The 10952-nt window shown below is 37.7% G+C and overlaps 1 protein-coding gene across 1 annotated transcript; it reads left to right on the top strand.

Moving 5' to 3' along the window:
- Window positions 1-387: 387 nt before the first annotated feature.
- Window positions 388-3187, top strand: LOC144030982 (uncharacterized). The gene is made up of 4 exons (XM_077537651.1): window positions 388-667; window positions 816-899; window positions 1451-1652; window positions 2587-3187. The coding sequence occupies exons 1-4, from the start codon at window positions 590-592 to the stop codon at window positions 2742-2744; spliced, it is 522 nt and encodes a 173-aa protein (XP_077393777.1). The 5' UTR covers window positions 388-589; the 3' UTR covers window positions 2745-3187.
- Window positions 3188-10952: the final 7765 nt, after the last annotated feature.

Below are 10952 nucleotides of genomic sequence, written 5' to 3'. Positions count from 1 at the left end.
AACAGGAAGTCCGCCATTTTGATTTATGATGGGATTTGTAGACTTTTTTTGTGGCCTTTTTTAGGGGTCATATTTTAACTCCTCCTACAAAATTCATCCGACCGTGTTCAAACTTGGTGTGTTTCATCTTAAGATGTTTAAGATGCAAATTTATCGAAAGTTTTTTATTTTGTCGCACGCTGCTGCTATAGCGATGCATTGGTTGCCAAGTAAAGTGCTGCTTTGTTTTTTTTTATCTATACATGTGTGAAAACTCGTGAAACTTTGCACACACATCAGACTTGTCATTAACATGAATTTTTAGAGATTTCTTGTGCAATTTGCAATAAATCGCACCCTCTATACATTTTTTATGGAGCATTTCCGATTGGATGATTCAAGCGCAAAATAACTAAAGATGACTTGACTTGACCTAGATTTGTGAAAACTCAGAGGCATACCTATTATATTATTATTATTTTTTGTACCTTACAAGATTATCTCTTGTGCCACATTAAACCCCTTTGCAGGCCTGAGCCAAACCACGGTCCATACATTTGATACCACTGCTTTATTTCAATGGTCAAGTACTTCATAACCACACCTACTTATGCTTGTCCTTGCATATATAGTAGACAACAACGAGCTCTTTCAACAAAAGACATTTCCACCTACAAAGTCATACAAGGTAAGCACTCTATAAATTCTGCAATCACTACACTTCTATTCCTAAATTATCACTTCAAATACCAACAATGGTTAATACAGCTACAAATTTCTTGTATGTTTATGAAGTATGATACTGTATTTATTTCTACTCCTTTGCTTTTCTACAGAACATGAACAAATCAACAAGCAAATTCTCTTTTGATAAAGACCCTCTAATCATCTCCATACGCAAAGATTGCCAACTTTTTTCCGTAAGTATACAATACATAAACTAAACAGGACAACTTTCTCAATCATATACAGTATGCCATACATATATGTATTAAGTTCTCATTTATTAACAGGTTTGTTAAAGGCACCTTTAGTGTGTTTTTCTGTTTGTAATGTTTCTCCACGAGCACGTCTAGCCATTGATATCATGTACAACACATATGCTAACCTTTTAGAGACAATTGAAGCTTACTTGCACAGTAGCCACTATCTTAACCACTTAATTCACATGTCTACTTGACAACTTATTACATGTAGTGAAATGGTACTTTGTGCGTCTTATGCTTTTTTCTGAACACTGCTTTTCAACTCTTTCCTTAAAACCAATACATGCGGCACTGTTATACTGTATAAATATATATGTCCGTGTGTATATATTTGTATATTCTTTCAAATAAACTCGTTGTGACACACACAGCCATTGAGTAACATGCAACACGACCACAACGTTTTGCACCAACACGTTACCTCTGCTATTTAGAATCATGGAATCTAACATGACTGATTTTCATTGAATGCTTTGTCATTACAGTATGCATGCATTGATCATGCTTTCAGTCGCAACGACTTATACCAGCGCAGCCTTGATCTTCATTCCCAAATGAACCAACTAGTCCATGTGACTCGAGTCAATCGAGCACTTGAAAAACAGATAGACTTCAAAACCAAGCTTGTGAAAGAACTCCAGACTGCATTGGATATAAAGGATGCATGTGATGCATTTGTCCGTGATGGTAAGCTATATGACATGGAAGACACACAAACACTAACACAGCAAGCATCCCCATCCTACACATTGTGTATAATGAATGACATGTTTGACAATGGACATTTTTACATTTTTTTGTTAATGCACGTTCCTTTTTTTCTGTTAGGAATATCTTGAAGGTAACATTGGACTGTTAACTAAAACACTGACTGATTATTGAGCCGCCATTTCTCAATGTATATAATGTGAATACATACTACACTTGATTACTTTCAAATGTGACTGATATCATGTAGCTATGCTGTGATCTTGCCCTCTTTCATCCACTGATAGACACTTCAAAGTTCTTTTTTTTTCTGTATCTTCTCAAAATAACTGACATATTCATGGAAAAGATTGTATTTAAATTCTATCATTATTAATTACTATTATTATGTTTATGTCTTTGCCCCTGATTATGATGTTTCTATACCATAGATTTTTTTTTTTTTTAATTTTTGGACATACTGTGACTTGACCTTTACAATACTAATTTTTACTAAGAAAAAATCAATCACACACCATAATATTTTATACTTATCCTGCATGTATCTGGACACACCATGCCAAATTTTACACTTACATAACCATTTATGTACCTGTCGTATCCTTACTTTTATTCATCATTTCATCACACAATCCTAAAACATTGCTTTTTGACCCAGAGGATTCAACTATAACATTTTTGCGTGTCTTATTACTTACTAGCTATATTATTTATTAACGGGCAAAAACTATGAATATAAGATCACCGTCAAATATTACGTCTGTAATATCCATATACAGTGCATTACATAATATGCATTTGTATTAAGACACTACCATGCTAAAAATATGCACACGACTGTTCTGTAAACTACACCTAAGACAACCAAACTTCACAGATCTAACATGATTCTTCATTCTTTTTTGTTCTACAGATGTATCAAATGCTGCCACACAGACAGAAGAAGCCACTGAGGACATGCACGAAGACGATGATCACAATATAACAGGACAGGTTAACCCCCCTGAAGTTTTAGCCCGCAGGTCAAAGCGTCCTAGGACTAATTCATCCATGGAGGTTACATTATCCTAAGACAGACTATGTGCTAACCCAAACTCTTTGACCCCAAGGGATTCATCTGTCCCAGAAAACTTTTACACTAAAGAGTTTATCTGTCCTAGGGCGCTGTTAACCCCAGGTTAAAGTGTTATTTAATCTGTCCTGTTACAACAGCTATACATAAACAGCTGCATTCCTCTCCTGTTCCATCTCTCGCACTTCTTTCATCTCTTTTTCTCCTCTACTTATACCTATGCTTGCTCATGTGCTTTTTTCCCCTTTAGATGATGTCATTGGTTAGCCTGCTTCAAAGCTACATTTTTTCTTGAATAACTGTCACACATTTACTGTTTGCTGGACCCTACAAAACTGTCACAATACTTCACTATGTCATGAATACATATGTGTTGCACAGCGACACCACATTAAGAGTCATCAAAAAGCTTTTTATTTGATCACACACCATCTCTGTGCCATGCAATGTTTTCAAATAAACAGATGCTGGTTTTGAATATCAAACGAGCGACTTTTCATGAAACTTTGCACACACATCAGAAAGTCCACACTTTTGAATTTATTTTGGGAATTGTGCATCATTTTTGGCCTTTTACTGCACCTTTTTACACACAAGGCACGGCAAATGCATTTCTATTTTCCATGGTCCTTGTCTATTTAACAGTACCCCAACGTGCAAGTCCCCCGACTTGCATATACCCCAACGTGGCCCGGGTTGCGAGGGCCCTTTATAGCTGCTCGCAGCTCTAGTTATTATTCTTCTTCTTCTTCTTTGTTATTATTCTTTTCCGCAAACAACCACATTTTTGAGGCACTAAACATGAACGAAAACTCACCAAACTTTACACGCAGATCGGGTCTGGCGAAAAATTTGATATTTTAAAGTCGCCATACATGATAACAGAAAAATGGCTCTGTAGCGCCACCTACATAGGTTTAACGGATCCCTGTCCCGCTACGATTGTCCTATGGCTACGAAAATTGTGTGGCACCTGTAGCACATCCAGATGAACAAAAACCTCTTTGATATGTGTACCCTAAAATAGACAGGAAGTGAGGTATGAGTATTTGAATGTCCAATTTTGGCCCATTTTTGCACATTTACAGGGGTCATACTTTTGCCCGCTTCTCCTACACGGTTAACCCGATTGACTTCAAACTTGGGCTGTACCATCTCAACACCTGGGACAACATCATGGTAAAAAATCTAAAGTTTTTGACATACTATATGACGGTGGCGGGGCATCAAATTTACAGTTTCAAAATTCTTACTTAACGAAGCATTGCCGGTGGTACGTTTAATCTAGGGCTACGAAAATTGGTACACATATGTAACAGACTATGATCTACAAAAAAGCCTGTTGGTGCCATATGCTAAACCTAACAGGAAGTCCGCCAGAGGCGAGGCATCAAATTTTGTGTTTCAAAATTCTAACTTAATGAAGCATTCCCGGCTGTACATTTCACCTAGAGTTACCAATATTTGAAGACATATGTAACAGCCCTCAAGGTACAAAAAACTCTTTTTGAACCATATGCTAAACCGAACAGGAAGTCCGCCATTTTGATTTACTTTGGAACGTGTTGCCATTTTTTGGGCCATTTCATAGGGGTCTTATTTTAACGAACTCCTCCTACAGAGTTTATCCGATCATCTCCAAACTTGGTGTGATTCATCTTAAGATGTTGAAGATGAAAAGTTATTGAAAGCTTTTTATTTTGTCGCACGCTGTTGCCGTGGCATGCACAGTTTGCAAAGGAAAAAATTACTTCTTAATGAAGCATTCCCAGTTGTACGAAGCAGCTAGAGCTACGAAAATTTGGAGACAAATGTAACAGCCCACGATGTACAAAAAAGTCTCTTGGTGCCATGTGCTAAACCCAACAGGAAGTCCCGTAGGGGCCGGGCATCACATTTTGAGCTAAAAAACTCCTCTTTAACGAAGCATTCCCGGTTGTACGTTTCACCTAGCGCTATGATAATTTAGAGGCATACATAAGAGCCCACGATGTACAAAAAAGTCTCTTGGAACCATGTGCTAAACCAAACAGGAAGTCCGCCATTTTGATTTATGATGGGATTTGTAGACTTTTTTTGTGGCCTTTTTTAGGGGTCATATTTTAACTCCTCCTACAAAATTCATCCGACCGTGTTCAAACTTGGTGTGTTTCATCTTAAGATGTTTAAGATGCAAATTTATCGAAAGTTTTTTATTTTGTCGCACGCTGCTGCTATAGCGATGCATTGGTTGCCAAGTAAAGTGCTGCTTTGTTTTTTTTTATCTATACATGTGTGAAAACTCGTGAAACTTTGCACACACATCAGACTTGTCATTAACATGAATTTTTAGAGATTTCTTGTGCAATTTGCAATAAATCGCACCCTCTATACATTTTTTATGGAGCATTTCCGATTGGATGATTCAAGCGCAAAATAACTAAAGATGACTTGACTTGACCTAGATTTGTGAAAACTCAGAGGCATACCTATTATATTATTATTATTTTTTGTACCTTACAAGATTATCTCTTGTGCCACATTAAACCCCTTTGCAGGCCTGAGCCAAACCACGGTCCATACATTTGATACCACTGCTTTATTTCAATGGTCAAGTACTTCATAACCACACCTACTTATGCTTGTCCTTGCATATATAGTAGACAACAAAGAGCTCTTTCAACAAAAGACATTTCCATCTACAAAGTCATACAAGGTAAGCACTCTATAAATTCTGCAATCACTACACTTCTATTCCTAAATTATCACTTCAAATACCAACAATGGTTAATACAGCTACAAATTTCTTGTATGTTTATGAAGTATGATACTGTATTTATTTCTACTCCTTTGCTTTTCTACAGAACATGAACAAATCAACAAGCAAATTCTCTTTTGATAAAGACCCTCTAATCATCTCCATACGCAAAGATTGCCAACTTTTTTCCGTAAGTATACAATACATAAATTAAACAGGACAACTTTCTCAATCATATACAGTATGCCATACATATATGTATTAAGTTCTCATTTATTAACAGGTTTGTTAAAGGCACCTTTAGTGTGTTTTTCTGTTTGTAATGTTTCTCCACGAGCACGTCTAGCCATTGATATCATGTAGAACACATATGCTAACCTTTTAGAGACAATTGAAGCTTACTTGCACAGTAGCCACTATCTTAACCACTTAATTCACATGTCTACTTGACAACTTATTACATGTAGTGAAATGGTACTTTGTGCGTCTTATGCTTTTTTCTGAACACTGCTTTTCAACTCTTTCCTTAAAACCAATACATGCGGCACTGTTATACTGTATAAATATATATGTCCGTGTGTATATATAACCATTTATGTACCTGTCGTATCCTTACTTTTATTCATCATTTCATCACACAATCCTAAAACATTGCTTTTTGACCCAGAGGATTCAACTATACCATTTTTGCGTGTCTTATTACTTACTAGCTATATTATTTATTAACGGGCAAAAACTATGAATATAAGATCACCGTCAAATATTACGTCTGTAATATCCATATACAGTGCATTACATAATATGCATTTGTATTAAGACACTACCATGCTAAAAATATGCACACGACTGTTCTGTAAACTACACCTAAGACAACCAAACTTCACAGATCTAACATGATTCTTCATTCTTTTTTGTTCTACAGATGTATCAAATGCTGCCACACAGACAGAAGAAGCCACTGAGGACATGCACGAAGACGATGATCACAATATAACAGGACAGGTTAACCCCCCTGAAGTTTTAGCCCGCAGGTCAAAGCGTCCTAGGACTAATTCATCCATGGAGGTTACATTATCCTAAGACAGACTATGTGCTAACCCAAACTCTTTGACCCCAAGGGATTCATCTGTCCCAGAAAACTTTTACACTAAAGAGTTTATCTGTCCTAGGGCGCTGTTAACCCCAGGTTAAAGTGTTATTTAATCTGTCCTGTTACAACAGCTATACATAAACAGCTGCATTCCTCTCCTGTTCCATCTCTCGCACTTCTTTCATCTCTTTTTCTCCTCTACTTATACCTATGCTTGCTCATGTGCTTTTTTCCCCTTTAGATGATGTCATTGGTTAGCCTGCTTCAAAGCTACATTTTTTCTTGAATAACTGTCACACATTTACTGTTTGCTGGACCCTACAAAACTGTCACAATACTTCACTATGTCATGAATACATATGTGTTGCACAGCGACACCACATTAAGAGTCATCAAAAAGCTTTTTATTTGATCACACACCATCTCTGTGCCATGCAATGTTTTCAAATAAACAGATGCTGGTTTTGAATATCAAACGAGCGACTTTTCATGAAACTTTGCACACACATCAGAAAGTCCACACTTTTGAATTTATTTTGGGAATTGTGCATCATTTTTGGCCTTTTACTGCACCTTTTTACACACAAGGCACGGCAAATGCATTTCTATTTTCCATGGTCCTTGTCTATTTAACAGTACCCCAACGTGCAAGTCCCCCGACTTGCATATACCCCAACGTGGCCCGGGTTGCGAGGGCCCTTTATAGCTGCTCGCAGCTCTAGTTCTTCTTCTTTTTATTTGTTATTATTCTTTTCCGCAAACAATCACATTTTTGAGACACTAAACGTGAACGAAAACTCACCAAACTTTACACACACGTCAGGCCTGGCGAAAAATTTGATATTTTAAAGTCGCCATAGGTGATAACAGAAAAATGGCTCCATAGCGCCACCTACATAGGTTAAACAGATCCCTGGCCCGCTACGATTGTCCGACGGCTATGAAAATTGTGTGGCACCTGTAGCACATCCAGATGAACAAAAACCTCTTTGATGTGTGTACCCTAAAATAGACAGGAAGTGAGATATGAGTATTTAAATGTCCAATTTTGGCCAATTTTTGCACATTTACAGGGGTCATACTTTTGCCTGCTTCTCCTACACGGTTAATCCAATTGACTTCAAACTTGGGATGTACCATCTCAAGACCTGGGACAACACCATGGTAAAAAATCTAAAGTTTTCGACATACTATATGACGGCGGTGGGGCATCAAATTTAGAGTTTCAAAACTCTTACTAAACGTAGTATTGCCGGTTGTATGTTTAGCCTAGAGCTACGAAAATTGGTGCACATATGTAACAGACTATGACCTACAAAAAAGTCTGTTGGTGCCATATGCTAAACCCAACAGGAAGTCCGCCAGAGGCGGGGCATCAAATTTTGAGTTTCAAAATTCTTACTTAATGAAGCATTCCCGGCTGTACGTTTCACCTAGAGTTACCAACATTTAAAGACATATGTAACAGCCCTCAAGGTACAAAAAACTCTTTTTGAACCATATGCTAAACCTAACAGAAAGTCCACCATTTTGATTTACTTTGGAACGTGTTCCCATTTTTTTGGCCATTTCATAGGGGTCCTATTTTAACGAACTCCTCTTACAGAGTTTATCCGATCATCTTCAAACTTGGTGTGATTCATCTTAAGATGTTGAAGATGAAAAGTTATTGAAAGCTTTTTATTTCGCTGCACGCTGTTGTCGTGGCATGCACTTGTTTGCAAAGGAAAAAAATTCTTCTTAATGAAGAATTCTCAGTTGTACGAAGCAGCTAGAGCTACGAAAATTTGTAGACATATGTAACAGCCCACGATGTACAAAAAAGTCTCTTGCTGCTTTGTGCTAAACCCAACAGGAAGTCCCGCAAGGGCCGGGCATCACTTTTTGAGCTAAAAAACTCCTCTTTAACGAAGCATTCCCGGTTGTACCTTTCACCTAGCGCTATGATAATTTGGAGGCATACATAAGAGCCCACGATGTACAAAAAAGTCTTTTAGAACCATATGCTAAGCCAAACAGGAAGTCCGGCATTTTGATTTACTTTGCTATTTGTAGCCATTTTTTGGGGGCCTTTTATAGGCCTCATATTTTCTACAAAACTTATCAGATTGTCTTCATTCTTTGGCATGTTTCATCTGAAGTATTGCCGGTTATACGTTTAATCTAGAGCTACGAAAATTGGTACACATATGTAACAGACTATGATCTACAAAAAAGCCTGTTGGTGCCATATGCTAAACCTAACAGGAAGTCCGCCAGAGGCAGGGCATCAAATTTTGCATTTCAAAATTTTTACTTAATGAAGCATTTCCGGCTGTACGTTTCACCTAGAGTGACCAAAATTTGAAGACATATGTAACAGCCCTCGAGGTACAAAAAACTCTTTTTGAACCATATGCTAAACCTAACAGGAAGTCTGCCATTTTGATTTACTTTGGAACATGTTGCCATTTTTTTGGCCATTTCATAGGGGTCTTATTTTAACGAACTCCTTCCACAGAGTTTATCCGATCATCTTCAAACTTGGTGTGATTCATCTTAAGATGTTGACGATGAAAAGTTATTGAAAGCTTTTTATTTCGTCGCACGCTGTTGTCGTGGCATGCACTTTTTGCAAAGGAAAAAAATCCTTCTTAATGAAGCATTCCCAGTTGTACGAAGCAGCTAGAGCGACGAAAAATTGTAGACATATGTAACAGCCCAGGATGTACAAAAAAGTCTCTTGGTGCCATGTGCTAAACCCAACAGGAAGTCCCCCAGGGGCCGGGCATCACATTTTGAGCTAAAAAAACTCCTCTTTAACGAAGCATTCCCGGTTGTACGTTTCACCTAGCGCTATGATAATTTGCAGGCATACATAAGAGCCCATGATGTACAAAAAAGTCTCTTGGAACCATGTGCTAAACCAAACAGGAAGTCTGCCATTTTGATTTATGATGGGATTTGTTGCCATTTTTTGTGGCCTTTTTCAGGGGTCATATTTTAACGAACCCCTCCTACAAAATTTATCCGACTGTCTTCAAACTTGGTGTGTTTCATCTTAAGATGTTTAAGATGCAAAGTAATCGAAAGTTTTTTATTTTGTAACACGCTGTTGCCATAGCAATGCATTGTTTGTCAAGTGCTGTTTTTTTTTTTTTTTTATACACATGAAAACTCATGAAACTTTGCAAACACATCAGACTTGTCATGAACATGAATTTTCAGAGATTTATTGTGCAATTTGCAATAAATAGCGCCCTCTAGACATTTTTATGAAGCATTTCCGATTGTATGATTATGCTAGACCTACAAAAAAGTATTATGTAGCCATTTGCCAAACCAAAGAGGAAGTCCGCTATTTTTATTTTTTTTGGGAATTATACATCATTTTTGGCCTTTTTCATTAAACTTTGCACAGACAAGGCATGGAAAAAACTAACATTTTAAATGGTCCTTGTTCCATGTAACAGTACCCCAACGTGCCAGTACCCTGACGTGCAAGTAACCCAACGTTGTGCTCAATAGCGCCCTCTATGCATTTTTATGGAGCATTTCCAATTGTATGATTCAAGCGATACACAACTAAAGATGACTTGACCTAGATTTGTGAAAACTGGGAGGCATACCTATTAGCTTAAGACCTACAAAAAGTATTCTGTAGCCGTATGCTAAACCTAAAAGGAAGTCCGCCATTTTGAATTTATTTTGGGAATTGCGCACCATATTTTGCGTTTTGATTCAACTTTGCACACACAAGGCTTGTCAAAAACATTTTAGATGGTCCTTGTCCTATTTGACAGTACCCCAACGTGCCAGTACCCCGACGTGCAAGTACCCCAACGTGGCCCGGGTTGCGAGGGCCCTTTATAGCTGCTCGCAGCTCTAGTTATTCTTATTATTATTCTTCTCCGCAAACAATCGCATTTTTGAGACACTAAACGTGACCGAAAACTCACCAAACTTTACACGCACATCAGGCCTGGCGAAAAATTTGATATTTTAAAGTCGCCATACATGATAACAGAAAAATGGCTCCTTAGCGCCCCCTACATAGGTTAAACGGATCCCTGTCCTGCTACGATTGTCCGACGGCTATGAAAATTGTGTGGCACCTGTAGCACATCCCAATGAACAAAAACCTCTTTGAAGTGTGTACCCTAAAATAGACAGAAAGTGAGGTATGAGTATTTAAATGTCCAATTTTGGCCCAGTTTTGCATATTTACAGGGGTCATACTTTTGCCCGCTTCTCCTACACGGTTAACCCGATTGACTTCAAACTTGGGATGTACCATCTCAACACCTGGGACAACATCATTGTGAAAAATGAAAAGTTTTTGATATACTATATGACAGCGGCGGCGCATCAAATTTAGAGTTTAAAAATTCTTACTTCACG

Source organism: Festucalex cinctus, chromosome 11 (genome assembly GCF_051991245.1).
Source record: "Festucalex cinctus isolate MCC-2025b chromosome 11, RoL_Fcin_1.0, whole genome shotgun sequence".
Lineage (NCBI taxonomy): Eukaryota > Metazoa > Chordata > Actinopteri > Syngnathiformes > Syngnathidae > Festucalex > Festucalex cinctus.
The sequence above is the reverse complement of the archived record's forward strand: the minus strand, read 5'-3'. Positions and strand labels throughout refer to the sequence as shown.

Coding starts and splice junctions, on each gene's coding strand:
- LOC144030982 (XM_077537651.1), top strand. CDS start 590: ATGCTTGTCCTTGCATATATAGTAGACAACAACGAGCTCTTTCAACAA. Junction 668..815: donor CACCTACAAAGTCATACAAG/GTAAGCACTCTA, acceptor GCTTTTCTACAG/AACATGAACAAATCAACAAG. Junction 900..1,450: donor AAGATTGCCAACTTTTTTCC/GTAAGTATACAA, acceptor TTGTCATTACAG/TATGCATGCATTGATCATGC.